Below are 15087 nucleotides of genomic sequence, written 5' to 3' on the forward strand. Positions count from 1 at the left end.
AGCAACATGGATTATCATAAAATAACTATACCTGCAATAAATTTAATCCTAATTAACTTCAGACTGAGAAAAAGCACTCATGGACCACAGCCTGTAATCACAAAGTGCAATGGATGAATTTCAGATACACCTATGCTAATAGTTCTTGGGAATGCCACTTCCTGAGGAACATTGTGGATCCTTTTGCATGCGATCATTGATGTAGTCTTTGTTGTCCCTTCAACCTAATAAAAGTTACAGTTTTCAATATCAATATACTTTTTAATTTTCTTGCTGAACCAGAAATTAAAATAAAGGAAGAAAGATAAATGATCAGTTTTTGCTATGAAGAAAGGTCCTCTAACAGAATGCTGTTTTCTACAGTATAAAGATCTGTCTTGAATCTCCAGCATTTCAACTTACTCATAGTTCATTCAGAAAGAGATGAATAGTGAGGTGACAAATCCTGATTAAAAATCCAAAATTATTCAAAATGCTAATAAAAAACTGATGGCCTAGTTGAGAAAAGATCCCACAGTGGTGGGCATGAAAACAGAAAATGTTGAACACAGATACATCTAGAACAATACATAAGGGAACAAATCTTAACATTACATAACAGTGATTGTAATTCTGAATCTATTGCCGCTCAAAGACTTTGCAGTATTGAGGGGAAAAAATAGCATGTTAAAAAGTTAGAAAGGAAAGGAGAACAATGGAAAAGGGACAAAGAAGTGGTGATGGTAATCAAACCTATAAGATGGCTTTTGTGAGAACGAAGAACAAATAATTGGAATCCAACTAGGAAGACAGAATTGAGAAAGAATATAAAAATCTCAGCATTAACATGTGACATGCAGGCTGTGAACAGGGAATAATAGTATATCATCTCTGAAGAGTGAGAAGGTATTGGATGAAATTGTAAGAAGTTCAAAAAAAATAAGAGGAATTATTTTTTCATATAATGCAGGATGAAGCCACAGACAGACCTTTCTCTCTAAGACGCTGTAAATATCAAGAGTTTCCTCCTAAAGATCACATGATCAAATTTAATGGAAAAAAAATCCATGAATAGCACCTTTGGGTCAGGAAGTTCCTCAACTGCAAGTAAGTGGATGCTGGAAGCATATGCCAGGTAAATATCATTTTACGCTTGCTATTGCCTTTCAGGTTTATAAGAACTCAGTCTTGGGAAGTTTCTACCGTACAGTTGAGAAGTGATTCCTTATGGTCAAAGTTTCAGGTGGTTAGTATAAAAAATTATTAAGAAAAACAAAAACGAGAAAACTCCAAGCCTTTCCACTCAGTCAGTCAAATCAATATATAATTAGTCTAAAGGAATCACAACCAAATTACAATATTCATCCATGATATCGCGGCCTGGGTGAAGCAAGGTTATCTCTGTATATCCTAGAGGGATGTAGTTATCAAAGAGTTTGAATGGACGAGAAATGGATGAACCTGGAGATTTTTATGAGTCTGTTTTCTGTGCCATGGCATACCAGAACCTTGTCTGCTACTTCTGACTGTTCAGTGACTGTTCTGGGGGTAGACTGATGTCCCAAGCATTACAAGTTTTAGATACTCAATTCTTATTCACTTTGTATTTAAAAAGGCTGGAGAGGGAATGTCACAGCACACTGAAAAATTAGGAAACTGTCATTGTCCATTTTACTTCTGGGACATGGGCATCCGGGTCTAGATTCATCTCACTGCATATCTGAATCAAACTGCAGAGAAGTCCCATTCCCACTGACTGTACAGAAAAGGAAGTCTTTGAAGATGGTACACACGACTCCTGAGGAAAGTAGGGAATACTGAAGACTTGTGGCAGATTAGGAAACAGAACCTATGTTTTTCCAGTCCTAGGCAAATCCTAGTTGCTGCACCATCTCTCCTTTTCCATTTCCCACCCAAAGTTCTTCCCCATACAAACGTAAACACTTACACTTCTATTACGTTCTCCTTTTGCATTCAAATAAGCCTTGATTGCAGCCAAACCTGCATATTCTCCTTGGGCTCCACTGCAAGAAGGACAAAAAGCCTGTTATGCAAACATATGAACCAGAATGTACCAGCACAGTACTGAAACTTCAAAATTATCCTGCCATAATCCTTCTTACTGGCTTTTAGCAAGCATCAGCAAATTAAAAGACATACAGCTTTAATTACAAGTGTACAAGCACTGATTAACAGCTCCTACATCTTTTTCAAACAGTACACAGAAAAACGTTGTGTTGTTTTATGTTCTAAAGCCCTAGGCTCAATCCCTTTAGTCATTAAGTTGATCCCCATTTCTGACCCAGCAGGAGGCTGCTTTCTTGACTAGAGAGAGGAAAGTTAGTGCTGAAATGCATGATAAAGCTTATTATATATAGCCACACAAGCATAAGAATTTCCCTGGCACCCCAAGAGTCTGAATAAGTCCTTGCTGCTCATTTTGTACTCAGAACTAATGAAGGTGATAAAAAAAAAAAAAGACAACACCCATGCTCATTCAGTTCTGCTTTAATTATCTCAGTGGGCACGCAGATCCTTGGGATTCTCCAGTCAAACCTAGTGCACAAAATATCACTTTCAACGATCCTAAAGGAGACAGCTTAGTCCAATTTCAAAACTTTTCTGATATCCTTGTATGAATTAAATTTAACATCACCATTTCAAGCAAGCAGCAGAGAAGGAGCCTTCACAGAGAAGAAAATATAAAAAAAAAAAAAATTAAAAGGATTGAAAAGATCAAGATTGATACTACCTCTAAGTGTTAAAACTTTTAAAAGAAAACAGACAAACCAAGATTCTACAGTTTTGACAAAAACAAGTCTTGTTGTCAGACAAGCCTTGCATTCAAGACTTTTGTTTGCGAAATTTAATTCCAGAAACGTCATCTGTTTTTTGGTTAACAAATTTTCCTTTGAGGTAAGCTTTTGAGCCATGTCAAGGAGTAGCTGCTCAGTAAAAACTTTTCTACCTGTTTGGTTGGAAGGAGATTGTGTCATAGCCTGTAATCTCACACAGATCCTTCTCTAGGTCCTTGAAAAGCTGCTGATATCCTTCAGCCTGATCCAGAGGCACAAAAGGGTGGATGTTGGCAAACTCTTTCCATGTGATGGGCTAAAAAATAAATAAATAAGTAAATAAAAGGTTGTAACAGGAAATTCTGAAAGTGTGTGTGTGTGTGCGTGTGTGTGTGTGTGTGTCTGTCTGTCTGTCTACTGGAATCAAAAGAATTAATGCTAAGAAGCAAGGTGCCCTAGCTTTTAGGTAATAGTGATTACAATAACGATAATAATTTCTCAACTAAAATTTAAAGATTCATTAATTTGAAGACGACTGTTTTGTTGTTAAAACTCAATGAACGCAAGAAAAACTGCTTTGTGCTCAAACAAACAAACAAAAAGGAACAAAGCCTTTCTTACATAGCAAGGTAAATGCCCGACCTCAACATAGGCTGATTTCCATTAGCGTTTTTTTTTTTTTTTTTAAACAGTCAAGTGCTGCTTCTGTTATCACTGATGCCAAAAATCCTTGGTTTCTCCTTCCAGGACACCTACATTTAAATAGAGCTCTGAGATCTCAGGGAAAAGGAAGGGAACTAAGCGGAGTAGTAAAAGAGCTAATGCTCAGTGTTAGCTGCACACAGCTCTGTTGCTTTCCACTTTAATTAGAAGGGGTTATATCAGACAGAAACAAGAGGAAGGAAGAGATGCGCAGAAGAGACTGAGAGAAAAGGGAGAGAAGAAATCGACTGAATGATCAAAGCAGGCTGCCGACCTGGAGAGAGGAGAGGAAACGCATTCGGAGTCAGACAGCTCTCAGTACCCACAGAGGACCTAGACAAAGCTCTGCTTCCTTTGCTACTACAAACTGGAAAAATTAAGATAGCCAGAGACTCTTGTTCATCAGCTTGAAGAAAGAGTGCTATCCTAAGAAACAGCCAGTAGACAAAGAGAAGACTATGAATTGTCAGTTTTTTGTATTCCTGAGAATTTACAGCAAGATTTGTAAAGGAGCTAGAAATTAGGCATGGCAATATCACTTAACTTTTGGAATTAGGTGTCCGCTCCCATTGAATTTTCTTCCATAATCTTTCAGAATGGACTTTTCAAAGCCATTCTTTCGGTTTCAATGCACTCCTACTACACTTCCTGAAACCTTCTTTTCCCCCCCAGAAAAAGGAGCTGATGCCATTAGCTACTTATGAATCTATTTTCTCACCTGGAGTTTTACACTAAAAGCAATATTTGTCTTCTAATATCTATTGTGACACTGTTTGACTGGCTAGATAGTTTTTTTTCAGGTGGGTCTCAAATAAGGCATAATTTTTTTACAACTTACTGTAAGTTCAGCTGAACTATTGAGCTTCATTGTACAGGAACCCTAAAAATACAAACACATATATCAGTGTATGCATAATTATATATATATATATACACACTGTCTAATTTCTTCTTTTTGGTAAATACTTACCAAAGGAATCATGCTGTGAACAAGGGAAATATCTTTGTTTTCCAATCTTTTCATGTACCGGACTATATTTGTTTCGGAGTGATAGCTGAAGAGCACAAAAGATGGTGTTAAGGCAAGCAGATTAACTAAACAAGCTGGCTGATCTGCACTCTAATATAGGAAATGGCATAAAAAAAGAATTAAGATGAGAAGTAGGTAAGAGTAACCCTCCACTTTTATTTTTTACTATATATTAGGTACCATTTTCCAAACTAGTATCTTATGCCTGCTAAGAACAATTTGGATGAAAAACATCTATTTTCATTTGCTCTGAAACATTATCACTAGATACGTAACACAAAGGTTCTACTCAGCCCAGCAATATTACATCCATAAATACCTGCTTGTCGGATGTAGCAGACTAATGGACAAACACATGCCGCAAGTGACCAAGAGCACTGCTTTGCTCATTTAAAAATTGAAAGTTAATCTAAAAAAAAGCTACCAAATAGATAGTTTTAGAGCAATGAGTGACTCTGTACATTTAGACGTACAGCTCTATCTGACCACAGGTACCACTTATGAAACAGAGTCACTTTCAGGCTCCTTTAAAATATCAGATATACAGTAATTTCACAAACCTGTTGAAAACTTGATGTGTCAAGAATTTGGAAGTTCTTTTAAATGGGGTGCTCAGAATGCCTTTAGTTTCCTCCCCCATACCCTCAGCAACTAGTTCCTTTGGCACAAAGAAACACAAAGTCAAGTGTCTTCACAGAGATATTTCTTCTCATCGTCAATCATCATCAGAACTGACTTACGCTACCAGCTCAGCTTAATATTTAGACAGTTCTTTAGATCATAAACTTCATTAGCATACATACTTGTACCTATCTAGCATAGCAACAGCTTTATGTTAAAAAGAGTATGGAATCTCAGTAACACACACCTTGGAGGTGTTACCAAAGATGTGGAACAAAATTCCAGCAGGGGGAAATAACTGACCACAATGTCCGAACCCTCACAAAACAAGTAATGGCCCACACAAAAGGTGTCCCAGTTGACCCAAGGAATTAAGCATTGTAATCAGAGAATGGCATTACTCAGTTACATAGATCATTGTTATCTCATCTTCTCTCTCTCTTTAAGGGAGGATTTGAAATTGTCAGTATTGAACAATCTGCAGTTTTGATTTCCACTGAGTTCTGAAAAATTCAAATGAACTTAATCCATATGATCTACTGTCTACTTACAGCTGAAGATTCACAACCAAAAATCCATAATATGTCATCTAAGTCTTTCTCATTTACAGTTTCATCAAGTGATACTCCAAGCTATGGACAAAAACAACAGTAATTACTCAGAGCTCTCAGATCCAGGGGTATAGTGCTTTGTCCTTGTCCAGAAAGACACTCCAGAAACAGGAGAAAAAATGAACAAAAATACCTCAATCCACCTAACAGTCTGCAAATTTCAGGGCCTTTTATATAATAGATAGGTAAATGTATTTTTTTCATACAATTTTCCAATTTCTATCTTTTCTTTCCCTTACCAAACCACTCAAGCTTCATGCTATAACTTCAGAACACGTGACTTCCCTTTCATCGTTTCTGTCTAAGCATTTTCCGTTTAATAGGAAGATAGCCCATTTTGCTGTTCCTCCCCACCCCCACCCCCGCATTTTAAAAAAATGTATTAAACTCTGCAAAAAGCCTTTTACATGTCTACTAAAACGTGGTTTAGATTTCAGGCTCTATCTTTAAATGCTGCCACAGAACCTGAATCCTTGAGGTCATCTAGCATTTTAAGGATATTGCTAAAATGTTAAAGTCTCTCCATTCTATCCATTAGTAGCGTATTTAAAATGAAGCAAATAGATAATCTTTTTAAATAGGCAAGAAATGAACAGCAAAGAGTATTTATGGAAGTTCATTACATCCCTTAATTTCACTCCTTATATTATCTCTATAATTGAGTGAAGTAAACAGATGAGTGATGGAACAACTACTTTTGTTCTATTTAGCACAATGACGAGAAACTTAATGTAAAAAAGTTCATGCTGTAAAATTTCTTAAAAGCTTAGAGATTTGCTTACTCTGCCATCACTATAAATCCGAAAATTGATCTTTCTAAGGGCTGCCCTGTCCAAAACCTCTTTGACTGAGCATCCACACGTGATTGTCAAGGTATCGAAGAACAGATCATGATGTAGTTTATGACCAGCTCGCCTGAGACCTACAAAAAAACCAGTAAGTTAATTAGCTGCTATATTGCTTGTGTACACAATACTTCCATAACAACACTACATCTCTCTCTTAAGTAAATTCTATTAGATAATAAAGCAAGACATTCCTCTTGTTTACATAGCAATGAAATCACCAGCTCTCCAGTAACTGTTACTTTGCATGAAATGCGTCTAAATCAGGTTGAGACCTAACTTATGATACACATAGAATCTAGAGAAGATCCTTCTGATACTGCAAATTTGCAGTATGTATTGTAGCAGAATTAGTTTATGAATGAATTAAGAACAGCAAGCCACAAAGTTGGAAACAAAAAAGAGTTTATATAAATGGATAGGAGCTATTACAAGTCAAGAGAGAGTTCTACGTAGCAGCAGTCTTCAGACTAAACGGCAAATAAAGCATGGGTAATTTCGGTAATCCTTCCTCAAGCCACAGCGCCAGTCTGCACAGTTCTTTCTGAGAGCAGCAATGGCCTTGTTGGTCAGCAACCACGACCACCCCCACCACACCACACCGCACTGCGCTGCTGTGATCGCTATTTACTACTGCAATGTCCTTCAAGCTATCTGAGGTCAAGCTTAAGACCAGACAGCACACGTTATCACCTTAACCAGCTTAACGTAACTGTTCTTACAGTTTTTGCACAGTTAATCTTCACTAGCGCAGTCAATCTTCACTTGGAAAGACATATTCCCAAGAATTTTTTCACCAGGGGAAGCAAGAGATATCCTGCAGTTATCCTGGTATGAGCTTCCCCAGTTCAAGAACCCATGGTCACTAGAACACCCTACAGTTATTAATAGCAACAACTAAAATCTATTGATCAAGTCACACGGAGTATGGTTGCCATTGCTTATCCCTTTGATACACGCTCTGAAACCCTCTGCTGATCACAGATATTAACAGCAGCAGTTGCACTGGACAAATTTATCCAGCTACGCTGGATTTGCTTTTTGAGTCCAGACATTCTTCAAACACCTGTCTTGCAGCCATTTGTATAGAATGGGAGAGAAGTATTCAGCTGACGTTTTGTTAACAAAGCAAATCACAAAGATTCTGTGCTCTCAGACAGCTACTAAGCTTTGGGATTTCAGTGTTCATAGCGCTATAGTTCTACATCCAATTTAACTGAAGTGTTTCTATTTCTTTAATCTCACCTATTAACTATGTTTGCAGACAGCCAGCACCTTGTGCAGATTTCTGTAACCCAGAATGATCTAGTAAGTTGAGTACTTACACCTGGAAAACAGCATTTGAATCTTATCAGCCAGAGACTTGCGGTGTAGACTTCTCTTAGTTTTCCAAGGAAACAGAATTAATACTTGCAAGCTCACATCACATAGATATCTAATCCTTGGATTTCATTGTTAAAAGGATATTATTAGCCATGGATTTTACATAAAAATGGTACCTCTGTAGTTGAGAGCTAAAATGTATCAGCTGGCAGAAGACTGACGGTTGGTATTTAAGAAGGAATAAGGTTTTAAAATCAGTTTCTGTAATCTTACACGTATAAACTCACCTTCAGCCAAGATTAGAGTAGCATTATGCACCCGTCTTGCAATATGCCTTAATCCATCAGAACCGTGGTAGACACCGAACATGGCTGCCATGTTAGCGAGAAGAGCCTAAGACCCAAGCACATTTTATAACATTACTATTACTAAAAGTGTATCATGTTAGTTTAGTAGAAAGTTTCTTTAGCACTCAGAGACAGCCATATATCCTCAGCTGATGCTATACTTAATTACATGTAGCCCACAAGAAAAGAGATGGCAAAGGCAAAATACTGTTATGAAACTGTAAGCACTGATCGTGAATTCAAAGTCCTTTGAACTCCTTTGAAGTCCTTTGAATTTAAATGTTTCAGTAATTAACATCAACTTAAACTTCAATAACTACGGAGTCCTACTGAGTGAGTATTTGAAGAATCTCAAGAAAAACTAATCCCGGAAACTCACTGCTTAGCTTACTATATAATATTTATTGGAACATCTCATAAATGCTAAATAATTAAACCTATTTCAATATTACTAATCCCTCCTCAAAATAAGGTGCAACATTGAGAGCATGACCAAAACATTCATAGGAACAGAAAAATTTTTAAGCTTGTCTGGATGAAAGTATGTGGATACATGCCAAAAATAGCTATTTAGAGCAACTATTAATTTAGTCATGGCATTTTACTGTAAAAATAGCTATTTGGTACTGTAATAACACTTATGTATCAAATCATATGTTCAAACTGCCACAATTTATGTTTTCCCACAAGTAGTTTTAGATCTTCAAAATGAAATTTTGCCTTGAGTGGGCAACTCGGGATCATTAGAATTCCCTTCTGCCTTACATGTGAGACAGATTTGCTTTATAACGATCACAGCACTACACAGTGAAGTTCACTTTATGGGACAGATAGATTCCTGATACCACAGGAATTCAGGACTAAGGTAAATAACGGATGCACATATTAACATCCTCCTTTCATACAGGGTTCTGTTCTTCAAAGGACTCTAAACAATCACACAAACACAAGGACATTTCAACATTCTTCCTTTTTCTAGTAAAAAGACTCCTAAAAATTCACCAAAGTAAAGCTAACTGAAAGCACTGTGGTGTTACAGCTACAGTCTTACGGTTTAATTAGCTGCCTTCTAGCGTTAAAAGCAAAGCCTGACAACTTACCTGTGCTGTGCAGATATTGCTCGTAGCTTTGTCTCTTCTAATATGCTGCTCTCGTGTTTGTAAAGCTAGTCGATACACTTCCTTTCCATTTGCATCTCTAGATCACAAAAGATGATGTTACTTTAAACGATAGCAATTAAGAGGTGGGGCTCTAACCTTGCTAACCTGAAAGTGTTTGTCTAACCCTAGACTCAGAAAGCTGCTGAGGTGAATAAACACAAGATGGGACAGATGTGACATCTCTGAAGAGGAGGAACCACATGGAATTGGATCCATACTCCCGCGTAAAGCCAAAAGGGACAGAGGGAACAGCTAATTTTGCCTCCCTTTGCCTCTTCCAGGGACGGTGCTACCAATAACGAGACTTGCTCCAAAGAGCTTTCCAAACACTGAAGTCTCTAGATTTTCATTTAGATCATGCTTGGCTGGTGAGTCGGATCAGGCAGAGCACACAGTGTGTTTTCTAAGTAAACTACATCAAGACTATTTACCTTAAAGCGCTACAAAGAACTGTAATCATTTTAACTGAGTAATAACTCAGAATTCAGGTTGAACAAAGGCCACTAAGGAAGCATTTTTCTAACAATATGAGGCAAGAGCAGGCATAGTTTATATGTAAAAATAACCCCTCCAACAATGTTGTATGAGATAACCTAATGAGCTCTGGCCAATCCATCATTTAAGAGGTCCTTTTGTAGAGTTACTAACATGTCAAAACTGAATGGTTAAAACTCAGTCTAATATCTTTTAAAATTATAAAAATTTTCAAAACAGCTACGAGAAAGAAAAGATCACCCGTATACATGCATATATAAGAGGGGTTTTGAATAGCTAGGCTATTCACCTTTAATATTTGCTCATCAGCAGTATGATATTCAAATCATTTTTGCTCTAGCAGCTCTTCTGAGGATTTTGACTACACAGCGCAGTTTATCACCAAAAACTTAAAAAATAATTCATAACAAAACGCCGCATTGTGGAATTATTGCAACTTTCTACTTTTAACACTTCTTTGCCAATTTTTTAGAAATGCAGAAAGATGAAAATAGATCAAAAATATCAACCTGCATGTAGTTACAGTATAGAGCTAGCGTGAGCTTGATAACCAGAATTACTATTCTTTCGCAAAAGATTACACTAGAATTATAAACCGATCAAAATTTGAAAAGGAGATCAGATTTCAGAACTATGAGTCAAGGCTAAGAATAATACACTTGGAATTGCCAAGACGACTAAAAATGTATTTGAAAGAATGTTCCTATACGAACCAAATATTTTTGAAACTCATTAATTACTAATGTGATTGGTTATCTGGGTTACTGAAGCACTTCTCAATCGCTTCCATGACAAAAATACGGACTTTTTCCAATAACAATTAGTTTGCATTTGTATTATTCCCAGTTGCATATCTTATCAAAATTCTATGCCACCAATAAGAATTAGAGGTAAATTTTTGCACACTATTTCTCCATCTCATTGAAGTTCAACTAAAACTTGAACTACATTAAATGCCTTCTTGATTATTTGGGTTTATTTGACTGTTTATTCACTGTATTTTTTACTTCCCTACACTTTTGTTTTATAATCCCTGGATGTCAGAGAAGGAAGTATTACAGCCTAGAATAAGCAGAATAAATTAGTTCAGGCAAATCCCTGAGCCATCAAAGTTAGTCCTCTCCATTGTCTAGGCAATCTCTTCATCCCACATTGCAGCTAGCAGTATAGACATAGTTCACAGCTGCAATCCATACAAATGCAATTCTTTCAGCTTGCTTCTTAAAAATTGTGAAGCCAATTTTTATTCTCCTACTTTTCAAGAAATATAAAGGTGTTAAATACAATGGCATGGTCAGGCATTACCACAAGGGCTAACCAAGACAGTCATAACATGTCTTATTTTGATTTTCACATAAGAGATTAAAGGTAGCCTTTACCTCGTAACGCCCACCATTCGGCCCGGCATCATTCTCACTAGGTTTTCCTTGACAGCAAAGAATGCTGCATGAGGTCCCCCGTAGCAGAGCGGCACACCAAATCTCTGGGAGGTACCCAGGACCACATCTACCCCAAACTCTCCAGGAGGCCTCAAAATACAGAGAGCCAGAAGATCAGTAGCACAGCAGGCAAGAGTCTGAAAACAGAAGTGCGCAGAGCAGTCACCCTCTTTTCTGAAGGAACAGCATTTGCAGCAGAGCTGCATTTGAACACGGTATGCCTCACAAGGAGCTGAAGCATAACAGCAACCTTCGCATGGTATCTCATGCAATATCTAGCATCTATGTCTAAGTCGGTTTAACGCATCAGACTGAAATCTGAGTGGCAGAGTAAAATTTACTTTACCCCGTTTTGATGAGCTCTTTCAACAAGTTCAGAGAAGTCTTCTACCTTCCCTTCAGTATCAGGGTACTGAAATAATACACCACCGACATCCTTTCCACTGAAATCCATCTCCTGTGGTAATTTGAGCTCAGTAATAACACCGGTATAACTGGAAAACAAAAACATGCAGAAGGCAACATATTTAAGCTGCTTACTGCCTTGGGTTGACATTTAATATGTATCTTCATGGATTTATTTTTTTTTTTTTTTAGACATATTAGAGAATTCAACCTGCTTTGCATTCATTAAATATTGAGAGAATATGGTGTCATGGCATACAGTACAGAAGAACTGCGTTTTATCTTATCACCAGAATTACAGAGCAGAGCAGACACTGCATATGTTTCAACATTTTGATGCTTTAACACATTTAACTTTGATACCCAGGAACCACTGTTGTAAAATAGAAAACTCTAAACTTAAAGGGGATTTAGCTTTCATTAAAAAAGAAGTTTTAGTATCGAGGGCAAGTCATTTCCTAGCTAAAATTGATTAGGCTGAATTCAATACCCATATAATACAAACGTGTGAAGAACTTAAAGGGGAAATTAAATATTTTCTTGTTGTCATATGTTTACTCTCTCTTTAAATATCTTGAATTATCTCATCGTTATATTTAAATAGAAAAGTAGAAGCAACACCAAATATGAGATTTCAGTATTTATTTTGTGGGAAAAAAGCAATCCTGTATCTCCAACACATTAGGTATATGAGAGAGCTATGAAAAATGATTTGTATAGGTGAAAATATTACGGAGGAAAACGGAGAAAAACATTACTTGGCTCTAGTCTGGACCACTGCTATCGTTTGAGGGTGGCATCGAGCATCTACATAGAACTTCCTTCTTTTGTTGTGCCTGTTTAAAAGAAAAAGAGCAAGCATCAAGAATATAGTCTATTCCACAGAAGCAAAAATCAAAGGCCTTTACAATATGAGTTTTCCTGAAGTAAAAAGCAATTATAAATTTTAGTTATCATAACTCAAATATGTGATTGAGTGAGGTTTTTATTCCCTTCAGAATGAGAAAGTTCTCAGAAACTCAAATGAGATTTGTACATGGCAAAATAATTAAAGCAGGCTATATAATAAAATCAGGAGGTAAACTGAACGGCAAGAATGCCTCTCTCTGCACATTATTTTAAAACGCAAGTACAGAAGAGGACTACAATTGTCATTTTTAATACAGATTCTCTGTTTTGCCCTGGATAACCTGTCGTGTGCCATCCAAGTAGTAAAATAGAGAATAACACAAGACTTCATGTCAGACTAATGTGCTGAACAACTGTATAGTTGCAGCAGAACCTCGGCTATTTAACCTCCTTCCAGATACACAGACCTGCACTGACCTTCAATAATCTCTTTCATATTTAATTTTTGTTTTGCAGATGCCCTTCAAATATCCCTACAATGTAGATCCCTGAAAGTAAATTCAATAGTAGGCTCACTTCTGACTATTTTTTTTTCTTTTACAGCCTCCTTTTAATTTATTTTTAGTTTATTCACATCTTCAGCCCTCACGGGCATGAGAGATTCATATCAAGGCCAACATACCAGGGTAAACATTCACAGCAACACCAAAAGATTCTCTGGTGGCTTAATAACATGGGCTACAGCTGATCACTGATCTGCTCCGGGAAAAGACCACACTCCATCTCAGCTCACTCACCTGCCTAATCCCTGCATAGGTGAGATGCATTCCTTTCTGGTGATGTGATTTAGCCATACATTTAAACATATTACCTATGACACAATTGCATGGCTTCTGCAGCAGCTGTCGCCTCATCCAGCAAAGATGCGTTAGCCACGTCCATTCCTGTGATGTCACACACCAAAGTCTGGTAATTTAGCAGGCTCTCCAGCCTGCCTTGGGAAACCTCAGGTTGGTAAGGAGTATACTGCGTAACCCTGTAAGAAAAGCATTCTGAATTTAGATCATCGAAAAGAAATGCGTAACAGATTTATTCTGTTGAAAAAAATATATTGTAAAGCACAACTCACTAAGAAGAAAGTCTGTTTTCAGCCAGCTATTTTCAGAGGGCTGTAATTTATTCTCAGACTTCCGTTACAGTAATATTTTTCCTACTGCTTTTGACTTAGTTCTCCACAGGAGAAAAATTAGCTCTCTCCATTTTGAAGAGAGGAGGAGTTTATTTTAAAATAAAGGTGAATATGCATTTTGGTTGGTGGTGGGGACTAGGGGGAAATTGGACTTTAAAGTTGTAATCAACCGAGTGTGGCAGAAATGAGTGAAGTCACAATAACTAAATGAGAATGCTTAACTCAAATCAATCATGTCACTGTCTTTCAAAATGCTGTTTCTAAAGTCCTTACTTACTGAGTACTCTCCACTCTTACGGGAGGGAAGGCGCTTAGCACCTTGCAGGATCAAGCTCAGCAGCATGCCACTTCTTGTGAAATTACAATTTGCCTATTTGCTACTGGAGAGAAGTAAGACTGAGGGGAATTTTATCTGTTGTCATTTGGAGAACAAAGGCATAAAGGCAACATAAGCTACTCCTTAAAAAAGCCCACAGCCAGGGAAACACCTCATTGTAAGAACACGTGTGGGGGCGGGCACAGAGAAAAGAAAGAAAAAGCTGCACAGCATGCTGAGGTAAGGCCAGTAGCCCGGGGGTGAAAGGCAAAAATAGAGATTAGACTCCCTTCACTTCCAGAACTCCGGGGTTCTGGACTTCAGGGTGGAAAAGGCCAGGCTTTATGCCAGTTTGAATCCAGAGTAGAGTCCAGAAACCAGTGATAAGGAGGAACACTCACGGCCTCTGCTTTTCAGTTCGCTTCTTGAAAGGATGCTAGTAAGCACTGAAATTTTGAAAGGGGCTTTTATGATACATGACTGAAGGTATCGGCTTTCAAGGGAGACTTTCAAGCACTTGAAAGCTCAAACCCCATATAAAGTTGATAGAAGGTGAACAAAACACAAAGACTTGTTGATTAATATATGTCAGAATAATCAGTTAACAGAAACGAGATTTTAATTAAGACTGCATACACAGGCTATATTTTTCATTTCAGTATAGGTATTGCTTTATTATACCATTACTAATTAGGGACTGATGTAAAATGAGAAAGGAAAACAGGCAGACAAAAGCAAAAATCAGTAGTAGAGAAGAAACACCTCCTATTAAACTGGGGTGCAAATTTTGCTAAAGACATTAAAGCTGCATCTGTTCATATTGTGCAAAATTATTTTGTTTTCAAGGATAAAGCACCTTTCTTAAGACACGGTTAATACTAATGTCTACATTCAATAGCAGTGCAAATTATCATGCGTGAACTTTAAGTATTCTACAGCACATAGTGAAGACATTTTAAATTACAAAAGATTTGTTTACAT

General features: G+C 37.3%; 1 protein-coding gene across 1 annotated transcript in view; it reads right to left on the reverse strand.

Annotated features, from left to right (window-relative positions):
* GLDC (glycine decarboxylase) overlaps positions 1-15087 on the reverse strand; it is a 41997-nt gene that overhangs the window by 11630 nt on the left and 15280 nt on the right. Inside the window, exons 4-16 of the mRNA XM_068928206.1 lie at positions 13473-13637; positions 12511-12588; positions 11694-11841; positions 11288-11484; positions 9354-9450; positions 8194-8299; positions 6521-6660; positions 5679-5759; positions 5067-5164; positions 4447-4531; positions 4315-4356; positions 2948-3090; positions 1928-2003 (exon numbers count right to left, since the gene is read on the reverse strand). Coding sequence (XP_068784307.1) covers positions 1928-2003; positions 2948-3090; positions 4315-4356; positions 4447-4531; positions 5067-5164; positions 5679-5759; positions 6521-6660; positions 8194-8299; positions 9354-9450; positions 11288-11484; positions 11694-11841; positions 12511-12588; positions 13473-13637 — 1456 coding nt within the window. The remainder of the gene's footprint in view (positions 1-1927; positions 2004-2947; positions 3091-4314; positions 4357-4446; positions 4532-5066; positions 5165-5678; positions 5760-6520; positions 6661-8193; positions 8300-9353; positions 9451-11287; positions 11485-11693; positions 11842-12510; positions 12589-13472; positions 13638-15087) is intronic.

The sequence above is a fragment of the Struthio camelus genome, chromosome Z (assembly GCF_040807025.1).
Source record: "Struthio camelus isolate bStrCam1 chromosome Z, bStrCam1.hap1, whole genome shotgun sequence".
NCBI classification, from domain to species: domain Eukaryota; kingdom Metazoa; phylum Chordata; class Aves; order Struthioniformes; family Struthionidae; genus Struthio; species Struthio camelus.